At 35.2% G+C, this 23,714-nt stretch overlaps 3 protein-coding genes and 1 long non-coding RNA gene across 5 annotated transcripts; 2 read left to right on the top strand and 2 right to left on the bottom strand.

The window, feature by feature from the left end:
- Nucleotides 1–336: 336 nt before the first annotated feature.
- LOC132188046 (probable tRNA N6-adenosine threonylcarbamoyltransferase, mitochondrial) lies at nt 337–3,990 on the bottom strand. Its single transcript, XM_059602460.1, has 9 exons — nt 3,834–3,990; nt 3,658–3,704; nt 2,744–2,818; nt 2,362–2,458; nt 1,538–1,628; nt 1,274–1,323; nt 798–988; nt 616–707; nt 337–343 (listed from the first exon to the last, which is right to left on the bottom strand). Exons 1-9 carry the CDS (start codon nt 3,988–3,990, stop codon nt 337–339), a joined length of 807 nt encoding a protein of 268 aa, XP_059458443.1.
- A 1,566-nt stretch (nt 3,991–5,556) lies between these two features.
- LOC132188840 (uncharacterized) lies at nt 5,557–7,351 on the top strand. Of its 2 annotated transcripts, none has more exons than XR_009440923.1 (3): nt 5,557–5,660; nt 6,473–6,541; nt 7,060–7,351. It is a non-coding gene; the product is annotated as an uncharacterized LOC132188840 (long non-coding RNA). The 2 variants fall into 2 exon arrangements; XR_009440924.1 differs by lacking the exon at nt 5,557–5,660 and adding an exon at nt 6,100–6,306.
- A 3,449-nt stretch (nt 7,352–10,800) lies between these two features.
- On the bottom strand, nt 10,801–16,300 carry LOC132188427 (arginase 1, mitochondrial). Its single transcript, XM_059602872.1, has 7 exons — nt 16,184–16,300; nt 15,101–15,228; nt 14,776–14,935; nt 14,185–14,318; nt 13,307–13,516; nt 11,970–12,080; nt 10,801–11,343 (listed from the first exon to the last, which is right to left on the bottom strand). The coding sequence occupies exons 2-7, from the start codon at nt 15,224–15,226 to the stop codon at nt 11,083–11,085; spliced, it is 1,002 nt and encodes a 333-aa protein (XP_059458855.1). The 5' UTR covers nt 15,227–15,228; nt 16,184–16,300; the 3' UTR covers nt 10,801–11,082.
- A 2,643-nt stretch (nt 16,301–18,943) lies between these two features.
- LOC132187090 (uncharacterized) lies at nt 18,944–23,453 on the top strand. Its single transcript, XM_059601263.1, has 3 exons — nt 18,944–20,610; nt 21,133–21,322; nt 23,028–23,453. Exons 1-3 carry the CDS (start codon nt 19,018–19,020, stop codon nt 23,153–23,155), a joined length of 1,911 nt encoding a protein of 636 aa, XP_059457246.1. The 5' UTR covers nt 18,944–19,017; the 3' UTR covers nt 23,156–23,453.
- Nucleotides 23,454–23,714: the final 261 nt, after the last annotated feature.

Genomic DNA, 23,714 nt, shown 5'->3' with positions numbered 1-23,714 from the left:
TACGAGTCGTACTAATAAGCGAGTCGAGCCCCTATACGAGTATGTTCACAAACTTTAAATGAGTGAGCCGGGTTTTAATTATACGAGTATGTATCGTTTAATAATCGAGTATAGTTTCATGTTTATGAGTGACTCATTTAATAATCGAGTCGGACACAAGCCGAGCTTTATCAAGCCGATCCTAAGCGAGCTCACGGGTAACTTTGTTCGTTTACAACCCTAGGTAGGTGAAGCTTGGTGGTTGGGAAAAGCTGGTGATTTTTTTTTTTTTTTCTTTTTTAAAGCAGGTAGTCAAATTTACCCTCTATAAGATTTCTTTTTAAATTCTCATATATATTATTTCCTATTAGTTCATGAAATGACTTTAAATACTTATAAAAAAAAAAATGACTTTAAATATGTGGGAATATATAAGATAAGAATAGTAGAATATTGCCGGATCTCCTTTTTATCCCATCTAAATTACAATACTCATTACAGTTCAAGAGGAAGAATGTAAATCAAAAAGAATTCACCAGACAGAAAAAAGGAGACTGGGTTTCAATATGATATCTGCATCTTTCGACATATTCAACGTACATATATATTTTTTTGATAAGTAAATATTCAACGTACATATTTCTGGTTCTGGATTTAATTGCCAGCCTCACTTTAGTCTTCAGACCGACGTTTGAGAAGTTGCAATCTTTATGTTGTTTCATTGGGATCTAAAAAAATAACGCAGTGCAGAACTTAGGATATACATTCTGCCAAAAATGACTAGAATGAAGGGAAAATAGTCCTAGAAAAAAACTTACAGAGTATTTGATTGATTTTGCGTCACCCTCTCGAGCAAGCTCCTCTATAGTTGGTCCACCACTCCTTCTCAAATCAAGACCAAGCCATTTCGCTGTCTTGTCATATGCCACACCAATTGCATCATCTATTGTGGTCCCAAGTTGTATGTACTGGCCAAGATCTTGAGCAAGAATAAGTAGATTGTGTCCTCCTAAAAAACAAGGTGCACACAAAAATCATCATATTGCTCAAGGCCATTATAACCAAACGAGATAGAAAAATCAAACATGAATATAGTTCATGTGATGTAGCACAAACACTGTATGAACAGTGCCCTTGGAGAGTATGCATGAACAGTGCCATGAGTCTTTTCTGTTTGTGAATCTTATGAGGGCTGGGTGGTTTAGGTTTTGAAGATTAGGACTTTAGAGAGAAAAAAAAAAAAAAAAAAAAAAAAAAAAAAAAAAAAAAAAAAAAAAAAGATCTAAAAAATAACCTGAAATAAGCAGGGCCATGAAAGGAAATTGGAGCTTTTTTTCCATTAACCTAGAAAGGTGAAGACACATTCAGATCCTATAAAGCACTTACCTTACAATTTTGAGTGCACATATATAAAAGCACACGAACGTCATTTGTTTTCTTTAATTTTTTAAAAGCAAAACCATAGATACAGTTAAGTTGTATTTTAAATTGTGCCATGTGCATGCTACTGTATTTGGAGTGCAATCTATTCTGCGTTTTCTAGATGTTACTCTCCTACCTGGCCACTAGAGCATGAGCTTCCATGTGATGTACGCCAATTATTGGCAGATTAAATCTACCAGCAGTTTCCCGAGCTCTCAGCACACCAACTGCATTGCAATTGCATGAAGAAATAATTCTGAGCAACCAACAAAACTTCCACCCAAATGACTAGGGAAGGCAAAAATCCTCATTCAACTCAATTCCTGACGTAAAATCCACAATTCTGCAGTAATTTCTAAATGTCGTAAAACTCTGCAGAATTATCCCAAAGCACTTACTGTAAAATTCTGTCCAACACAATCGTTTACTTCAAACAGGGACCTACAACCTACCAAATGGTATAAGTCATTAGAAGTTTTTTTTTTTTTTTCTCTTATTATAAATTTTCACTTATCCCACATTGTCTAATTCATTCTACATACTAATCTTATAAATTGATCAAATAAGAAAGGGACAATCCAAACTTTTGTATTGGTCTGATACAGTATATTAGGTATTGAGAGTTTCTAATTGAACCCCAAATGTAGGGCAAGATCGAAGAGAGTTAGAGAAAAATAATTTCCAATACCTGTTACTCAACTTGAATCCCCTGGGAATCACTTTGACTGGACTTAACAGCCCAAGAGCAATCTTCTATACTTAATTTAAGATAGCTCAATAACAGGGACTGACATGTATTTGTTATATAGTTCTTCCCTTTCAATCAAATTCACATTTGTTACACAGACATTGTGCACCACACAACTGGAGGACAGGGCCAATACTCAACTTTTAGCGTAAAATAAGTAAGAGATAATTTTAGGGGGGCCAACACACACACAGAGATATCACTCAAATTACCACGAAGACAAAGGCTTAAACCGGGACCAATTGTAACAGCAACTGCTGATAAACCAGTCTCTCTTACATTAGCTTTATCAAGTGCTTCTTGCACAACCTGCAATTAATAAGCTCAAATTTAGACCCATGTCAGTATTAGACATTAATACTGCTGATAATACTAATAACCTAAGCTCGAAGAATCAGAATATTCTTTACAGCAATACGGTAAGCGTGAGTGACAAGAATGATAACACATTTAAGGTAGCTGACAGCACATGTAGTGCCCGACACAGTGAGTTTCCAAAATAAATATTATGTGTGACACGGACGGCAAGGTATTGGTATCTGGCATGTAAAGAGATGCATACTAGAAGGGAAGTTTGTTATGCAGATCAGACACCTGATCAATCACTTGTGAGTGTGCTTCTTCTGCCATTTTAGGGGCAACACCTCCATATCGAGCAAGAAGATCTGCCTTGATGTAACAAAGACTTAAAATTAGATAATGTGCAGGCACCATAAACAGAACATAAATTTGTCATGCGTGCAAACCAGAAAACATGATACAATTCATAGTGCAAGGAAGCAAATCATTTTAACATAAAACTGTTTCCTGCATGTAGTCTAATGTAAAGCAACACCAAAGAAGCTTTCTAGTTCAGCCTAATTTTTCATGTTAGGATGTTTTAGCAATGTACAGGCTATAAAGTAACTTCTAGACTGCAATGAGAAGGAATTTGGAGTTTTCTTTAACAAGAAAATTTAAAGAGAGATCACAAGGCCACAATAAATCAATCTCCCTTATTAAATTCATCCATCACCACCACTTCTAAATTTTGAAACACAGATCCTTAGGTCCATATTTCTCCAGACCGCTGTATTGACAGCCTTAACGTATGAATTACGAAGATTCCTTTGGTTCATGTACCACATTCCTAATTTTATAAGTAATTCATGGCCTTACTTACATGATATCCCTACTAGAACTGCGTCATTCAGCATACACCATCAGACCTATTGTAGCCTACTCGTCTTATCAATAAGCAATTTGGGCCATAACTCAAAACCAATAATTTGATGTTCCCCAGCAGGCAAAGAAAACAGAAGTAAAAGTGCAACGTTAGAGATAATTGAACATAACATATCTAACCTAGAGACAGAATTTGAGCCATTCTAAGAAGTAACGAAAAAGAAAACTCGACGATACTACTAGCACAGTACTATTTCTGCAAAAACAAAAATATAAAACCAATTCTCTACAACGAACAAAAACAACTCTCATGAACGAAATCCAATAAACATCAAATATTATACCTGAGAAGAGACAACTTGGCTAAGAATCTCACCACTGCTCCTCACCAAACCCCCCAAAAAAAACACCAAACATAAAAACCAACCAAAACCCATTAAGGACACCACAAAATCACAAACGATCAAATATCCATTACAAAGCCACAACAAAAGAATCGGAATTCGGCTGCGACTTACAACGGCGGCAGCAGTGTCGTCGCAGCTGGTTTCGATGCTTAGAAGAACGAAGTCGTTGTCGGGTGCTCCTGGAATTTGGGTGTTGGGTTCTGGGGAACTTTTGGGAGTGGAAAAATGGGCAGAGAAGGTGTTGGAGAAGGAAGTAAGAGGTGCACACATGGGTCGGAATTTTAGAGCTCTGGCGCACACAGAGGGTCTCCTTACAAAGGCCGAGAGCTTAAGGCCGTAAACGCTTGAGAGGCACTTTTTTTTTTAATTGAAAAATGCTAATTAGTAAATTGTTATAAGACCTCGAGCTCATGGTGGCATGTAAAATTTGATTTCGAAGAAAAACGATAGTGCATGGAGGTGAGTTCACTCATCCTAACCAAGTTTATCACGATGCTTGTAATTCTGTTGATGAATTCTGAAGGATCAACGCCAAAGATATGAATGAACGGAACACGGATAATGAAGAAACACCAATACGTTGGCGAACACGACGCTTAGGTTTGTGCAAAGTTAATTGGGATATATGTTGCCGTTGACAAAGATCATGAACGTATTGGAATTGGTATCATTGTACAAGATCATATAGAGAGATCTTTTGACAGCGTAGTACCACGCGAAATTGTTTTTTCGAACATGTTGTGGTAGCTATATACGATGAGGATCCATGCAGGGAGATAAGCTTCTTTTATATAATCTTAAAGGTCGACGCTCTACAAATTGTTACTGCGGTCAAATTGGTGAAAAAGAATTGGAGCAAGATTGGACATTTAATTGATGGGATCAAAGAAGGTTTGTGCCGGTTGAGGTTGTGGAGGATTGAAAATATTAGGAGGAATGTGAATTTTGTCGCCCGTAATCTAGCTAGAGAGGCTATTGTAAATGTCATAGATAAAGTTTAGGTGAAAAAAAGAAATTTCAAATTGTGTCTATGGTATTGTATATAGAGAGCGCTATGCTCCTACTTGATTGATAGTTTATCGACAAAGATTTCAATTTGTTAAAAAAATAAAATAAAATAACTTTTTAAATTAATAAATATATTTTTGGAATAACTTCATTTAGCATTCCTGAATTATTACATGTTTTGAAAAGATCCTCCAAATTTTAAAAATTCTCAATTTCACCCATTGAATTTTCAATTTGATACAATTGATCGCTCCGTCAATGTTTATCATTAAACCCTAATGGAAATTGCTAAAAAGATAAAATTTCCCTTTTTTCAATTTGAAATTAAGGACAAATTTGAAATTTTATAAAATTTTCATGGGGGTATAAAAGGTTATTTTACCACTTTAACGCCCAAAAATTAACAAAAGGATATGTTGCATCAAATTTAAAATTTAAGGGTGAAAGTGAGAGGTTTTGAAATTTGGGAGGATCTTTTCAAATTGCATAGTAGTTCACGAGTTCTTTGTGAAGTTTTTCTTATTTTTTAAAGAATTAGATCATTCTAATTGTATGATAACAGTATAAAAGTTTTTTTTTTTTTTTTTTTACACACACATATATAAAATGCTAAGCTTACAAACAAATTTTACAAAAAAAATTTTTACGACATGATGTATCACAATATAATTAAATTTTTCAAAAGTTAGATTTACCTTATTTCCAATTATATCGTGCCACGTTATCTTATAAAAGATTTTTTTATAAAATTCGTTTGTAAACCTCCTTGTTTTTTAATTAGCTCTTCAGACTTCAGTCCTCACTATTGGAGTCCAAGAGTCTCTCACATTCTTTTTAACCATCTCACTTCTAACGCCTAAAAGGCTACGATTTCTCGGTAGGTTTGTGGATTCTCGCGGTTTTGCTGAATAGCCAACCCAGATTTCACAGAGGTTCGTGTTTGTGTGTATGTTTGCTTCTTTTCTTTTCTTTTTACCTGGTTTTTCTTTACTGTGTCGATTATGGTACTATTGTATCGCCCTCTCTTTGGTTGGTAGGAAAAGAAAAAAAAGAAAAAAAAATCAGAAATTTGAATTGACTTTATTGTATTTGTGTGAAATCCTCGAGGATGAGTTTAACAAAAATGACTTCACCTTTATTTGAAGTTTTTATTACTTTTCTTCGCATGGGATCTCTCTGTCTCTGAATGTAGCTAACATGTTTGATTTGGATGCATTGCTTTTAACCATTATTCTAACACTTGTAATTTGGAAGCATTGCTTTGAAGTTTTTTTTAATTTGAATGTTGGGTATAATGGTTGTTTAGATTTAATGTTGAACAAGATTTGATTCTGCCTGGTATTGTCTTTTCCGATTGAATTCCTGACACAGAGAAAACAGAGCTCTGTAAATCTCTCTGAGTTGATCAGTGGAAACAAGCTACTCTACAGATTATATCTTTCTGTTATCTCCAGGCACCCACAAAATAGCAAGTTTAATGTTTGACAAAAGATGTAACATTGAATCCCAGCCCAATGAAGTAGATTTTCATCCAAGTGGAACAACATTTCTGCTAAAGAATAACTCTGCAAAGACAAAGTAATTACCTATACCTGTCTGATCCTGATAACTCCAATACTAACCCCAACTCTGTAAAACAAGTCATACATTTCTGCATAAGAATATAGTTTATTCATGGCACACTGCAAGCACCTCATAATCATTTGAATCCACAAATTAAATGATCCAAGCTTTTTGATTGCAGGGTGACATAATTGGGCGTTATTCAAATCATCTAATTTATAGAGTGATGGCTAGAGAATCAAATTTAGAGGTACGTGAACTTCTCCATAATAGCAATGAAATGTTACATATTTATAGTGAAAGAGTGGATGACTGGAAGAATATAGCTATAACACTTTCGGTCCTTAGTTAATTTAGTGCCTAGTGGAGAAAAAAAGTCCCTTCGTCCCATAGTTTCCATGATGTTCAAGGGCTGGTTCCCATGACATGAAGGGCTTCAAGTTTCTTCTCTTAGTAAATTCGGCAGTACTAGTATAGTCATTTTCAGTTGTTTCAAAGGTTGACAGCTAGCTTCTGGCACAAGAAGCCTGAGCATGTGTAAAACAAGGAGATCCTCTTCGCTGTGGTGGTTAAATGATAACAAGAACACAAGAGATCAAAGCTCACTGAATTGAGAACATTTCTAATGTAATCAAGTAGGTTTATAGAGGACAAATTGATGGTTTCAATCAAATACATCTTCATAACTTGTATTTATTTATATTTCTATAGCATACTTTCCCAACAAATATTTTGTACTGAATATTGAATGCACTGTTTTCATTGTAGATAGTGGATATTGGTGAAAGATGTGTATTGCACAATGAATCGAATGAACAAGAACCTATTCATGGAAGCCAAAGCAAATCAAACACTCTGAGTACACAGAACATGAGATTTAATGAAATACCAAAAATTGGTATGAAATTTGATTGTGATGATAATGCATATGAATTCTACAAAGCATATGCTCACCGAATAGGCTTTAGTGTAAGGAAACAGTTGGTGAAGCGAGCAAATTCAGGACTTGTGAAAAGGCGAACATTTTGTTGTTCGAAAGAGGGTAAACGAGTTGTTAACAAACGGCAAAAAAAAGTATGTTTTCAGCACGTGGGGGTGTTTAGCACGAATGAATTGTCAACTTAACAAGGATGGCATGTTAGAAGTTGTTTCCTTTCATGAACAGCATAATCATGAGTTTGCACCTTCTCCAATGAAACATATGTTAAGATCAACAAGACAAATTACACTTTCTCAGAAAGATGCAGAGGTTGGTGCTATCAAAGACTATCGTGGCATTGATATTAATGCTAATTCTCAAGAGTTAATCGAAAAGTGTTACTCTCATTTAAGTCAACTTTCATGAAATTTCCACACTTGCAGCAAAGAATGAAATGATGTACAAATATGTTGATAGATATTTTAAAAAATTATTGAAGGATTTGAAGGAAATGAGAAAAATGTGTTATTCTAGTGGTGTGGAGGGTCAACTAGAGGTCCACGGTGAAGCTATTAATAGGTATGAGTCCAATGAGGATGTAGCTTCACAAGTCATACATGAGATTAAAACAAAAACAACAATTGGACGTCCAAAAAGAAGGTTGAAAGGTGCACTAGAACAACAAAAAGATTTTAAATCTCAAACCAAAACAACACCGACTTCTAGTTGTATTAGCGACTTACAACAACATGCTCTTGGTGAAGGACAAGTTCAATCACTTGAATGTTCAAGTAAAGTAAGATATGTTACGTTGCTCTATAATACAAGAAATTATAAGTCCATTAATTTACTTTTGCTTATGTTAATAATTTTTTAATGTTATATACAGGATTCCTCTATTGACATCAATTCTCAGCGTGAGCATGGTAATGTCGGATAAGAATCCCAATTGTTAGATAACTTGACTAAGGTATTATTCTAGTAATTAACTATTTTTTTCTAATTTCTAGTTAATTACTACTATTATGTCAAAGTAAAATTTAAATTTGCTAAAATGTCATGTAGGAATCTTTCATGAGTAGAAATTTGGTTGGAGAATAATCAGAAGACTATATAGTTGGACCTAACTTGTAGGTGAGCAGCCTCCAACAGGGTGAGCATAGAGTGCAGTTGGAATCTTTCTCTGCACAATCTAATGCCTAATGGTCATCTTTGATTCAAAATCGTGGGAAAATGTAGTTAGAATGATCTTGACCTAAAAATTTATTGACGGAGCAATTTTCAGATTGACACAAAGAACATGGTTGTTTTTATATTGATTTAGCTTAATGTTATTAATATTGTTTGTATATTTGAAATATGGATTGTTTTTATATGGAACTGCAATCATCATTCATTCTTTTTCTTATATGTAACTACAGTCATCAGTCATTCATGGGGATTCATCTTATTTGATGCAATGGTATGTATATTTTTTAAAATATTATTTTCTATTTAGAAAAGGAAAAATATTCATTTATTGTTGCAAGGAGTATTGATGAATTGACTTAAAATATCATTTTTTTTTTTAATTCAAAGACTTAGGAGGGGACAACCAGACTAGCTACTCTATCTAAACATGATCATAGAAGTACATGCTTGCTAAGAACCAACAGAAGTACATGCTTGCTAAGAACCAATGACGAGAGAAGTCTAAACGATGGGAAACTACATGTGCTACCTCAAGTTCTATTGAGCCATAGTATAATCTAACCCTATCAAGACATTAGTGTTAACTAAAGTGACTAACACTAATTAAATGTGAGAATTCTCATTTGAACCCACACCCTTGTGCCATACCCACACTAAAATATCATGCAACTACTTGTATTCATGGGTGAATGTGTTGTAAAAAAGAAATATATCAATTCATGTTATGATGAGGCCCTCCAAAAAGGCTCAAGTATTATTAATAAAGAAACTTTTGGCAACTTCAGCCCATGGCTTTGGATTGGGTATTATTAACTGTCCTAGAAATCCAATACTGAATTCACATGCATCGAATAAGCTATACACAGTTCACCAATCTGTCATGTTCAATATAAGAAAAATATGTATAATCTAACATATACAACTCTCTGATGTATTTTAACAAGCACTTGATGTGCAAGAAAAAAAATATGGACTTCAATACCGCATTTAACAATCATCTTCATACAATCAAAATGTACAAGTGAGTTGTTATATTTGTTAACTCCGATTCTTTTCATATTTTCACTACATGATTTATCACTTTCCATATTATCATGGATTAGCCGAATTTTTCACCAAATATATATATATATATAATGGTATTTTGTCAAGCTTGATGCCATGTTTCATTGTCAAGTGTACTTATTACTTGAGACATAATTACATATGGTATTTTGTCAAGCTTGATGCCATGTTTCATTGTCAAGTGTACTTATTACTTGAGACATAATTTCATTTAGTGTACTATTTCAACTTTTATTATAAAGTTATTTATAGACTTACATGACAGTTCATGATTGATAAATAATTGAACAAAACTTTTCACTTAATTAATTAGTGCATTAGTTGTCAATATATACCCTTAATCATTTCACTAATTATAAAATATCACATTAATTTATAAGAAAATTGTAGTAAAAATATTAATACTAAGACATTTTTCCTTTTATCTATAAAACCACTCTTTCGTTAAAGTTGCTGCCTTTTCAAATTTATACTTAAAATGTTATTTTATCAATCCCGAGGCATTATCTATTTTAAATGTTATTTGATAAAGCAAGTAATCCAATATTATAGATTTCAACCCCTAGGCATTATTTATTGGGTTAAATACTAAATTAGTCCTTAGGGTTTCATAACTTTATTTTTTTCTCCCTGGGGTTTCATTTTTATCACAGGAGGTCCCTGTGGTTTTGATAAGTGACCAAATTAGTTCATCCGTTAGTTGACTGTACGGACTGACACGTGGACCAATCAGATGTCGACACGTGGCACATATATTAATTTTTTGTCTTTTCACTTTTTGATAGAATAAAAATACCCCTCAAATACAATTAACCGAATATTATCCAGAAAGAGGATCCTAATTCCTTATTCCTGCTCAAACCATAGGATCCTTATTCCTGCTCAAACCTCATGGTTGTGGAAAAGCAAGCCGCATGCACCAGCTGAACTGCCAATGTTTTACATATCAATATATCTAATAGCTCTAGGAAATTCGACGAGGAGGATCCCAACGAAAAACAATCTAAAACTTCATTGTATAATGTATAGCTATTTTATGTGGCAATAAATATCGAGAGCGGATTGCAGATACAAATTGACATATGTTCCTTAGCATATAAAATGCATATAATTTTTTTAATAGCTTAAAAGACATTACTTTTAAAGGGGGGTTTGTAAAAGTGTTTTTTTTTTTTTTTTTTTTTTTTTGCTTCACAATAACCAGACAGATTGAAAAGCCCGGAAAGACCCAATTTTCCACTTATTTATCAACAATTATAACAGGCTAATCGTTAATTCTACCACCAACTTCTCACCTTTCGTGAAATAATCCAATGTGAACTGTAAAGCATAGAGAAACAACAATGAACTTATTGCTTATTTCTCCTTTTTGCAGGAGATGAGGTACAACAATGTCCCACCTGCAAGGCAAGTTGTTACGTAAACCCAGAAAAATAGACAAGCTTAAAAAGTTTTCTCAGCAACTAAACTACAGTAGTAATGTTTTTAAGTCCCTTCAAATCCTTCTTTTGAAATCGAAGGATGATCTAATCTGCAGAGTGCTGGTGGCGCTGAAATTGCAGGTGCATCAAGGAATGATAATATTTGAAATTCTTGATCGGAAGTCACAGGAATTATCATTTTGATATCTTAGCAGACAGTTCTCTCACCAACTTGGCAGCTACCATTGCAGTCATACCATCAACAGTGTCACGCTGTGGGTTGAATTCAACCACATCCCCAGCAACAACATTACCTTGCAGATTGTGGATGATGTTGAGAGCATCACGGAAAGAGAGACCCCCTGGCTCAATGTGAGACACTCCAGGAGCAAATGCAGGATCAAGACTATCCAAATCTATAGAGATGTATACACCCTTGACACCATCTCCTAGTTTCTGTCAAAGGACATATTAGAGAATTAAAATGAAGAATATATTCCATTTTGTTTAAGACCAAAATTACTATCCTATATTCCAATAGTCAGTAAGTATCTCCAACAGAATCAAAACGGATCCATGTATAATACAATTCAAGGCTTTAACAGGATTCAAGTAACGGTTAAGATTTTGTTGAGTTAATAGGATTTAACTGAACCTCGAGGTATAGCTCAATCGGTTGGAAACCACACCTCATGAAGTAGAAGTTACTAATTCGAATTTCCCATTCTCCCTCTCCTTGGGGCCAATTACTAATCCAAAAACAAAAGGATTTAACTGGCTCACTTTGACCCACAATTAGCTATATATTAGTTATTGTCTCTGTTCGCACTCTTTATTCCATAAGTAACAGTAAATTTATTGGTCACATGCACTGCAAATGACACTTACTTTAGCATTAATCTATTATATACAACAAAGTTTCCTGATTTTCTGTAAAGCACATTTTACATTTTCACATCATAGATTTTTATGTATTTCACAAAATAACATATCTATATATCTATGCACAAGTATAGTGACTTGGATATACACAGTCAAGTGCAGAGACAAAAGGGAGAAAAAAAACAGAGAGAGAGAGATACCAGGTTTTCCAGAAACTGTCGATCTCTTGAAAAGGTTCGCATTTCAAATTGTTCCACTCCAAATCTTTTGCCTTGCTCACGCCCTTCAGCATTTATCGATCTAATGCCGACCTGAGAAGTCAACATTCAAGTACATTACTTACAATGAGGACTCAGGTTCATTACTCACAATTAAAAACTTTTCATAGGGCACCAATCAAAAGATTTAAAGCATGTCTGGTTCAAAAGATTTACAATGAGGACTCAGGTTCATTATTCTAAATCTATAGCTAAGAACACTGAAATGATAATGTCAAAGTGCCAATAAAAAGGTATTAATGTTTCAGCAGATTGAAATAAAAATGTCGAAATGCCAACCCATCTTTAAAAAAATTCACAAGTCATATCTCTTTAGCTGATTATCAGATGCCAGTACTTGTGACTTAGCCAACAGCTAATCATTAGTATGTGCAGATAAGAAAATCAGGAAAGCCGTTTTGAGGTTTTCCTTGGGCCATTTGCATCATATAATTGCTTTTCATTTTTTACATAGCCACAAACTATCAATAAATATGGGGATGTCATTGCTTGGATTTCCATATGATGTCTTATTGATCAGATTTGATTTTTATCGTCAAGTGAGGTAAAGGGACTAGCTACACCAGTCTTATTGATCAGTTCTTGCTTTTGGTTTGAATAACCTCTACTTTCAGCTGTCAGATGCCAATACTTATGACTACGTCAATATCTGATCTATAGTATGCTCGAGCAGGACATTAGGCATCTCAGATATTTGTGATATTTGAGTTCATTGGCTGGTTTTGAAATAAGATTGTTATGAATTTTATGGCTTATCTATACACTTGACTTGATTGTTATGGTCTAAAGGAGGTACATGGGATAGTTTTGACAGTATGTATTCTTATTGATCATTTCTTGTGTTTGGATTAATCAACTTCAACTCTAACATACGTGGTTAAGGACTCAACTACAGGTACTTTCAGCATCTGGAACAAGCCAAAAAGATGAGTGACTACTATGGTGAAAAGCTAAATCAAGTATGCAAGACAGCTACTATACTGCCAAACTTTGTATAACAAAACCACAAATAGCTGTATCAATCAACCTAAAATTCTTACAGGGAAAAGTTTAGATGCCACAAGAGAACTGCAGACTTGGCTTAATTATATGCATTAAGGAACATATTTAAATTCATGCATCCATTTGTGTGGTGCAAGCAAGCTATGACCTTCGAAGGTAAGGATGTTGAATTAGCCACTTGAATGATTATTTGGGTCAATATAAATCAACAGAGAATACAAGGCTGCATCTATGTCATAATGAATGTAAGTGTTTACCTGCAAAAGCCGCCTAGCATAACCACCCTCCATAATTCGGGCAAAAGAAGAAGCATGTGAATACTTGTTTCCTTCAAAGGCATCATAGATATCTGGATGGGCATCGAGATGAAGAATATCTACAGGACCCCCGAGCTTCTCACAGACAGCTCTGATAACAGGAAAAGATATTGAGTGATCACCACCTAAAACTAATGGCCGTAGTGGATCCTGAAAGAGCATGGGCATCGTTAGGTTTCAAGCTCACCAATTCAAACCAAAAGGTAGCTGACAACATATAACTATTCGACAGTAAAATTTAGGCCAAATGCAAAATAGAACAACTTTGACCTCACCCTTTATGTGGGGATAAGATGCCATCTGGTCCAATACCATTGTAAAAGAAGCTAGAATTCTTGACACAACAATATCCTTACTATATCTAAGATATTTGACTGATACATTTTTGCTTTGACTTCAAGAAGTTTGATCTAACTAGCAATTGCTTAGGCTATAAAGGATTTTTTCTTTCTTTAAAAAAAAAAAAACAAAAAACAAAAACAAAAACAAAAACAAAAGGCAATCTAGACAGGAATAAAGTGAAGGACGAGTATTGTGCATAACATCAAGCAAGTAAATATATATAACCCTAAGGATGGCTTTTATTGTTTAAGAACATAAATTTGCAGATGGGTTTAAAACAAGAAAGAATATCCAATATAAAAAATATAAAAGCAAGAAGCAAAAAAGGAACAAAAGAGATTTAATCAAACATGACCAAAACATGTGTATGCTGCATGGTCTAATTTAAACATCTTATCAGAGGAAATCACTTGGGTGTTAGTCTAGAATTTATAGCAAATAGTGGCCATAATTCTTTGAAGTGGAAGCCTGCTTACCTCTTCCATAACTAGCTTGACAGACTCACTTACGACATTCATCAATCTGTCATCATCCACTCCACAATCTCGAATTTCTTGAACAGGGACATCACCAACATCAGTTAGCACACGTGGGTCATTCAAGTCTTTCCCTGCATTTCCCAGCATCAATGTCACAGTGAATACACGTACACTCAAGTGAAATTACAAAAGAAACAGGAAAACATTCAGAAACATTAACTTGCAAAGATTTCAACCAGATCTATGGCAATTAGAAAGAGTACATACACAGATCATGATTTTAGGGTCTGCTTTGGTTTTACTAATTGCATATGCAGCTAAATGTAACTGAATGAACAGATATAATTCAATCATATCTTGCAAGAAATGTTCAGAACTCAAATGTTATATGAGAAGTTAAGATCTCCATTCCATCCGGTGATGTAGAGATTCCATGAGATCATGAATGCAAGTCAAAACACTATAAAGAGCATCATTAACATCCATCAGTGTCAATTCATATATACACCATGCAGAAACAACTTATCTTAGGCTAGTTAAATGCTCAAGTAAGATTTCCATAGTCCAGAGTCAAACTACTGTAGATACCTTCTTCAGTTGTTGAGTTTGTGCTAACACACCAGATGGCCTCTCTTATGCGAGGAGGAGCAAATGCAGGCCCTTGAAGAAATGATGAGTTATGTCCTAGAGGTACTCCGAGAAGAGATGCTGATGCAACCGAACCTCCTAAAGCACGAACAAGCTCTCCCTAAGGAAAACCAATGTTAAGCTTAATAATGCTGTGCCTTTCTGAAAAGCCCATAGTCCGATCCTCTCATATGCAATTATTAGCATATAGAATTTCGAGAGAGACAAAATTAATAATGTCCGCAACAAAAAGATAAAAGTTTCCTTAACGAAAATCAACATATACCTTAAGCTTTGCCCTCTCACGAATAAGTGTAAGAGAAGCATCAATAACACGATTTTGGCCTTTCTCTAGCGAAGCAGCACTTAGTTTCTGCATGTAATGAATTCCTCTCCGCCCTAAGGTTGACATGTCTGTTGTAAAAAAAAAAAAAAAAAAAAAAAAAAATTTAGAAGAAAACACTTATTTAGCTACTACTGGCAATGGAGTTGTTAAACTGACAACAATTTGATTAACCTAAACATAGTGCGAAGATGGCACGGCATGTCAAATTATACCAACTTTCTTGATAAAGAAAAAGACTTGCACAACAAGCAAAACAACGTCAACCACGAATACAAAGAACAATCTAGGTGGGACAAAATTTCTTTCACAATTTGTCATGGTACTCTCTGACCTACCATTACTAAGATTTCAGCACCCCCAACACTTGCAAGTTATTTGGGTAGGAATACCGCATTCGAACGAAAAACAAATCATAGATAACAAAAGATGTAGTTCATTTCTATATATCTTTTTTCAGAGCCAGTAGCAAGCACATAGATGAGAACAATTGTATTCTGACAAAACAATTCTAACCATCATTGTAATCGTCACTATTATTAACAAGCACCATTTCACATAGTAGAACCCTAAAAATACATTATTTACAAGTCATGATGACAATTTACAAAGCATGCTAACTGGGTATCTTCCAACTAACTAGATTCAACACAAACCGGTAATGTCCCAAATTAATTGTAAACCTATAATTTATTTAAACCCCCACCTAAGCTGTTAATCTCCTAGTACATGTGTAGTCATTTTTCAACTCTACAGTGGGAAAACATGGTAAATCACAAAGCAAATGCCTCAAATTCACTTTTTTTTTTTCTTCCCAAAAATGGGTTACACAGTTCGCATAGAACACAAACTCCGTCCACATTAAATCGTGTAATCAAAAGAACTATTGCATTTTGAAATATCATCTATAACTCCAACTCCCAAACGGAATTCAAGAAAGTAGATTTCTCTGGGCATTTCTAAGCATCCAAACATAATTCTTAATCTACAAATAGATTATGAAGAGAAATCAAAAAAAAGTTGTACCTTGGGAGCTTGGGAGGTAGAGCGAGAGCGAGTCAGTGGCTTAGACGAAACGAAGATGAGTTGGGAAAGTGTTGAGGAGCATTTGGGTATTGGAGGTTGATTTAAAGAAGTAGCAGCAGCCATGCAGCAGATGATGGGCTCTGCGCTGGAGCCTGAAAAGACGAACGTGTCCCTACCCTAATGGAGAAAATCATGATTATCCACTCCTTTTGGTCCACCAAAAGAGAGAACTTTCTTAATGTGATAACTTTCTTAAAGAATTTATGAAATACCTATATTCATTAAAAATAAAAAAATATATGTTCTGATTTCGTACACATGGACATGGTTACTGATTTTATCAACGAAGAGCCATTGAATATATAAATGAGAAGCGTTAGGGTTTAGACAAATGAACTTAAAAAAAATTTTAAATTAACGTTGTAAGAATTTTAAATTTAAAAAAAAAAAAACATTAAAACTTTGGGGCGTTGGTTTTAAAATTAAGAAAAAAAAATGTAGGATTAATTTTTGTGATTATATTAAGTTGCAAATAGCTCCTTAAGATTAAAAAAGTGATCAAAAACTTTATATGGTAAGCAAAAAACACAAATAGAGTGGCTCGGCTTGGAAATCACCCCTGATGGCGATAGGGCGGTCAAGTCACTCCCTCCATTTTTTTTTTATGTGGCATAATATAATTTGTGCTTATTTTGCATAACAATATATATTGTATTTTTTGCTTACCACATAGAGTTTTCAAACGCTTTTTAAATTCCAAAGAAATATTTGTAACTCAATAAAATCACGTGAACTGATTTTACAATTTTTCTCTTAAAATTAAGGTCAAATTTTATAGTTGATTATACAATTAATTATAAGAATTAAACTATAGAAGAATTGAGCAATAGTGAGCAACCACATTTTCTAAGATGAAAATAAACCTTAAAAAAATTTACATTTTCAATTATTTTACTAAATTGAAAAAAAAAAAAAAAAAACCATAATTTAAATTTGATCTGTAAATATGTTGATGTCCGCATGCAATTTGCTACAATCTTCATCGTTTTAACCCAATCTTCATTGTTTTTACAGCGTTGGGTTAAAAAGAATGTTCATTGTTTTTAACCCAAGCTTCATTGTTTTAACGGCGTTGGGCTCGAAAGAATCTTCATTGTTTTAACCCAACCTTCATGATATTTTTAGTTTTTAGTTTCTGTATCAGTATGGGCTCTCTCTCTCTCTCTCTGTCTCTCTGTCTTGTTGTCCGTTTCTCTAGCATTATTACTCTTTTGTAATTAATTAACCTTAAGAGGGAGGGTAGTTCTGTCCATCTGACAACCTGGGAGGAAACCCGAGGAGAATGGTGGTAATGTCGATGTCCGCGTGCGATTTGCTGAGTCACTGAGCAAATCGCGACGAACCGACAACTCCCAAAAAAGTGTACGGAAACTCACGTGCTCACACCATTCAATGAAGGACTCTTTTGGGCCCTACATTTTATTTGGGCTTTACTTTTTTTTTTTTTTATAAAAAGTTTTTTGCTTGTCAATGGGTTTAGGACTTCGGCCTAAAATTGGGAAAAAATCTGTACTATAGAAGCCCAATGGGAATGAGGCCTTCGGGCTTTGAAAATTGAAATGGAGAACTTTAGGAAAACTCTTTCTAAATTTATTCTGTAACTTATCCTATCAATTTACCACACAATCTACGAGGTTTCCTTTTGTTAGAATGTTATTTCACGCAAATGAAAAAAATACTATGCAACTTTTTCTCCAAAATAAATTTTTACAAATTTTGTGATTACGTCATGTGTTCCGTATACTTTTTTTTTTACATGTTCATGTAATAGAAGGAAGATGATTCGAATTAATGTCCACTACTTTATGAGACATGATTTTCAGTCAATTAAGTTATTTCTTGAAGACGTGTGTTCCATAAACTTTCTATGATGGCATAAAGAAATTGCAAATTACATGGCAAGGGATAAGTGTAATTTACCATACTCTAACTTCACTTCATTGTGAGCTGCACTTCTGAGTCATGATGGTGGTGTTTAGTAAATGGGTTGGCCTAGACATTATAGTTGATGTAGATTGATGTGAAAAAAAAAAAAAAGTAAGAATGTTTAATATAAAAAAAAAATGAAAAAGTGGTATGGAAAAATAAAAAAATTTTGTTTTGTAGTAATTTTTTTATTTGAATAATAATAAAAAGTGAATGATTTAATATAAAAAAGTGAAAAAAGTTAGAATGCTTTGATGTTGATGTGATATAAAAAGTAAAAAAATTAAAATGTTTTGATGTTAACTTTTTTAGGAAATAATGATAAATAGTAATAATGGAACCTAACTCTTTTACCAAACAAAGCCATCGATATGACATAACATGTTTTTTAAGGATTCAACCTCCAAACATCGAAGTCTTAAATACGAGAAAGTGTTTATAAAATTTATCTTCTAATAAAAAGTGGGTTACCCGTAAAGAATAAGTTTTATATAAACTCTCTTATATTTGATGTTTAATTTGAATAAAATTTTCTAAATATTTATCTTCCTTTTTTTTTTTTTTTTTTTTTTCTCTTTTTTTTAACCTTTGGAACTTCATTTTGAAGCAAAATGGTGAGCCAATATCGTGTGGAATTTGTTGTTTGGAGTCTTCTGCGTTAAATAAAAATTCCCCCCAAGTTGTTGGAACCTGGAAGGCTGGAACACTTTTGCCATAGTCTTTAGAATCCCACAAAACCAACCTCCAACCGAACCACAGAAAAAGAACACAAACTTTATGAAGCATAACGCAAACTCTAGAATCTTCATAGGTTTAAAAAACCCCAGAACAAGAAAGGAAGTCAAAACATGCCACTGCTTCATTCTAGCGCCAGGCTCCCTGCTCCTCTTAGCCCCCACCGCCTTCATTTCCTTCCTTCAACCTCCATTCTCGTCAACCTCGCCACAACAAGCACAACTTTTATCACCACCATGGCCTTTTCCTCTTCTTCTTCTTCTTCTTCATCGAAAGCACTAGCAGACCAAGAGAACCTCTTGCAGGTCCTCAAATACCACCAGCAGACCAAGCACGCGTACGACAAGTACGCCCGAGGCCCCCACGGCCTCGACTGGGCCAACCAGCCGAACCCTTTTCGTCGCTACGTCTCCGCCCCTCTCCTCCCTCTTCTTCACTTCCCCACCAACACCGAAACCGAAAACCCATCTCCATCTGACGCCCCTCTCTACTCCTCTGTTTTCGTCTCACTCCCTCCTGCCAAACCCATTTCCCATTCCACCATTTCCCAGTTCTTCTACGACTCTCTCGCTCTCTCCGCTTGGAAATCCACTGGCTACTCCAAATGGTCTCTCCGTGTCAACCCCAGTAGCGGAAATTTGCACCCCACCGAGGCTTACATCATCGCCCCACCGATCGATTCCGTTTCTACTTCACCTTTCGTCGCGCATTACGCTCCCAAAGAGCATTCTTTCGAACTCAGAGCCGAAATCACATCTGGGTTCTTCCCAAAATTCTTTCCCCAGAACTCGTTTCTCGTCGGGCTCTCCTCCGTTTTCTGGCGCGAGGCCTGGAAGTACGGCGAGCGCGCCTTTCGGTACTGCAATCACGACATCGGCCACGCTATCGCCGCGGTGGCAATGGCCGCAGCGGGCCTTGGCTGGGATGTGAAGCTTCTGGATGGGCTTGGAAACGAGGAGCTGAAGAAGCTCATGGGGCTTCAATGTTTTCCAGAATTCAAATTCCCTTCTAGGCCCGTTAGAGGTAAGTTCCCCGATATTGAATTTGAGCACCCGGATTGCGTGCTTCTAGTTTTTCCTAGTGGAATTGGTCGATTTGACGTGAATTATAAGGAATTGAGTTCTGGGATTTCGGAGTTTTCTAAATTGGAGTGGAAGGGGAAGCCGAATTCGCTTAGTAAAGAGCATGTGTGTTGGGATATAATTTATCGAACCGCTGAGGCGGTGAAAAAGCCATTTACAGTGGGAGATAGGTTTGCTAGTGATCCATTTCAAAGTAGTGGAGTTTGTAGTGAAGGTTCTTATAAAGATTTTACGGTTAGGGAAGTTGTTAGGAAGCGTAGAAGCGCTGTGGATATGGATAGAGTTACTGTAATTCAGAGGGAGACATTTTATCAGATACTGTTACATTGCCTTCCTTCTGGTTGTGGAAATAGAGGGAAGCAAAGGGGACAGCTGGCATTGCCATTCCGGGCGCTTCCATGGGATGCCGAGGTGCATGCTGTTTTGTTTGTTCATAGGGTGGCAAGGTTGCCCAAGGGGTTGTATTTCTTGGTGAGGAATGAGGATCATTTCGATGAGCTTAAGAAGTCTATGAGTGCTGATTTTGCATGGGTGAAACCAGAGGGGTGCCCTGATAATCTCCCTCTTTATGAACTTGATAGATCTTCTTATGACATGCTTGCGAAACAGGTCTCATGCCATCAGGTATGTCACCTTGTAAATGTTTCATCATTTTGAATGTTTCATATATTGGTAGAGTTGTTCAGAGATTGGAGCATCTATGCATTAAAGGGATATAGATGTTTAATAATATATGCAGATGTTGAGTATGAAGTTTGAAAGAACAACTATGAACTGTGCATCTTAGAGATGGACGTGAAATTGGATGTGAATTTTTACTCTTTTTTTTTTGTTATTTTCCGTTAAGTGAATATGGAGGTAGATGATTTTGGATTGTGTATTTTTAATGTGCCGTACAAATGGGCAAGATTTAGAGTAGAAGTATGTTGAAATTTTTGACTGATTGTTTTCGAGGTATACCATGAATTATTGCTTAAATATTATCTGAATTTAATGGATCATGGGGGTAATATAATTTCTGAGTTTCTCCCTTAACTAACAATTATTTGGCATGTAAGCTTGTTTCTTAATGGAAGTTCTGTTGATGATGAGGTTTACCTTTTAGCATGTCCGCCAATAACGAAAAAATGTTGCACCTATGTGCAGGACATTGCTAGTGATGGCTGCTTTAGCCTTGGTATGGTGGCTCGTTTCAAGACTGCTTTGCACGAGAAGAATGCATGGATGTATCCTCGATTGTTTTGGGAAACTGGAGTTCTCGGGCAGGTATTATACCTTGAAGCACACGCGGTTGGCATCTCTGCAACTGGAATTGGTTGTTACTTTGATGATCCTGGTACAATTCTTTTTCCTTACTGTTATTTTGGCTGAGGATTCTCAATCTGCTTGCAACTGTTCATAGTAATCTAGAATTCACATTGAGAGTTCATGCAGAAAATAGATAAATGTTACACATCTAGACTGAGTTATACTTTTTTTTATAAGAAAAAAGAAAAGGAAAAAAGAAAAGAAAAGAAAAGAAGAAGTCTAAATTCTGTTGGGAACTGAGCCTGGTGCTTTTCCACCTTGATTGACAAGATGATGAGGAAACAGGTCTTTGTGTTAAACTTTTGCATGGAAGCCAATTTTAAGTGATTTGTAGAATATCTCTTTGTAGTATCTTAAAACCCAGAATCTGGTTTTGTGGTGAGGACTAATATTATAAATTGTAGAAAATTTTAAGACAATAAAAGATTGCGCCAGAAAATATCATAATTTTCTGGTTCCACTTAAAACCCACCCTAGGTGATGTCCATGAATAAAGATGCGATGTTCTAATTTCATATGATTGGTACAATGACAACTTGGGTTTTATGAATCCTGCGACAATGTGGTTGGATCTGGAAGCATGCTATGGAATAGGGATTTTTTGTAGCAACCTTATGTCTTAAGGCAGCCTACCTTTGTATATTTTACTCTCAAGTTATAGACAATCTACCTCCTATCTAAGTTACTCCCAGGTGTGCTAGACATGGCTTTCACAAGAACCATGCTGCCAAATTTCTCCCAACTATTTGGTGCTTGCTTCAACGAGAGTCGATTAGAAAACTCATCTGATACTTGTATAGGAGCAACTGACATTGTTTATTCAAGAGACATGATAATCTGAAAAACCCACATTTCTCAACATTTTTTATGATCCTATTTGAAATATTATGCGACATTAAATTTCTAAAACATGAACAATATGATGACCAGTAAGTCTGTCACATATCAGCTGGATGGCTGTCAATTTTTTTGTGAATGGTCAGCCAGATGACCTAAACTGTGTTGACTGCCTATTACACAAAGCAAAATTGGTTTTACTCAAAAGTTGGTAAAACCATGTGCATTTAAGAGGAGTAGCACGTTCCATTCTAGAACCTTACTCCCCATAATAACTCTATGGAATTCCAAATAGGAACTTGAGACAAATTTTCCATACATTAACAGGTGCCACTTAATCAAATGCCTCGTAGAAGTGAAAGGCTTTGGCTTGTCTTCATTTAATGTTATAATTTCAGTAGAGGGTAGTTAACCTGAAGTTGAAGAAAGAATGATAGTGGATATAGTTCAACATGCCAAAGGCTTAAATTTGTTGCAGTCAATAAATTTTAACAGAGAAATAAAGATAATGTTCAAGGTATATGGAAATGATGGGGTAATTATCAAGGTTGGTAAGAATTTAGAGATTTAGTCATTATTTTGAAAAGGAATGGCAGCATGAGCTGTGGAAAAACCTCCAAACGAAATTGAGAACCTGAACTAATCAATCATAATTGGATTGCCCTTGCAATAAGTTAAAATTAATATTAAACAGAAACTTATTCAGAACTCAAAAGATTTGAAAGAAGTTCCAATATTGACTTACCCTGTCATGCTAGTCTAGACAAATTATGTTTAAAACCAAAATAACCCAAATCTATAAAAAAAAATTCATGTTATTGTATGTCATGTGACCTTCATCGAATGATCGTTCTGAAAGTGTAACGTTACAATCTTCTTTTTGTATTGATTTGCAGTGCATAAAATCCTTGGGTTGAAAGAACCAAACTTTCAGAGTCTATATCATTTCACTGTAGGAGGCCCTGTCCTGGACAAGCGGATTATGAGCCTACCAGCATATCCAGGCCCAAGTATTGATGCATGATTGCAGGATATATATACGCTTCGATAACATTCAAGACTTTTGCCAGACTCGCTCTTTTCTTATACTTGATAGGTATTACAAAATGTCAGCTAAAGAGTTTTTACTTTGATAGATAACTCCCATTTGTCTTAGGTTTTTGTATGAGGCCTTGCCTGTGGTTAAGCATCTTAAGAGTACTGTAAATTGTGTATATTCTTTCAATGGCTTTAGCCGCATTACATGGTATTTGATGTAAAGCTGAACCCGGATATATCCTCATTCTTGTTCAGTTCAAAACTTAATAATAATATTTATAATACATTGCATTATGTTGCCATTTTACTTTTTCTTTTGATGACAATTTGAAACACTATTCTGGCCATTTGTGAATTCTAGATGCGGAATTTGCAGCAAATGCTTGGGGTAGATATTAAAGGCGAAGTAAAATTGGCAAAAGGACTAAGCCATCAGAGAGATTGGGAAATTTGAACATGAAGCGTACAAGATCATACTTGAGATACACTTGACATTTTCATGTTGTTTCTAAGCAGTCTCCAAAACGAAGCTCTCATAGAAAATA

The sequence above is a fragment of the Corylus avellana genome, chromosome ca7, assembly GCF_901000735.1.
Source record: "Corylus avellana chromosome ca7, CavTom2PMs-1.0".
NCBI classification, from domain to species: domain Eukaryota; kingdom Viridiplantae; phylum Streptophyta; class Magnoliopsida; order Fagales; family Betulaceae; genus Corylus; species Corylus avellana.
The sequence above is the reverse complement of the archived record's forward strand: the minus strand, read 5'-3'. Positions and strand labels throughout refer to the sequence as shown.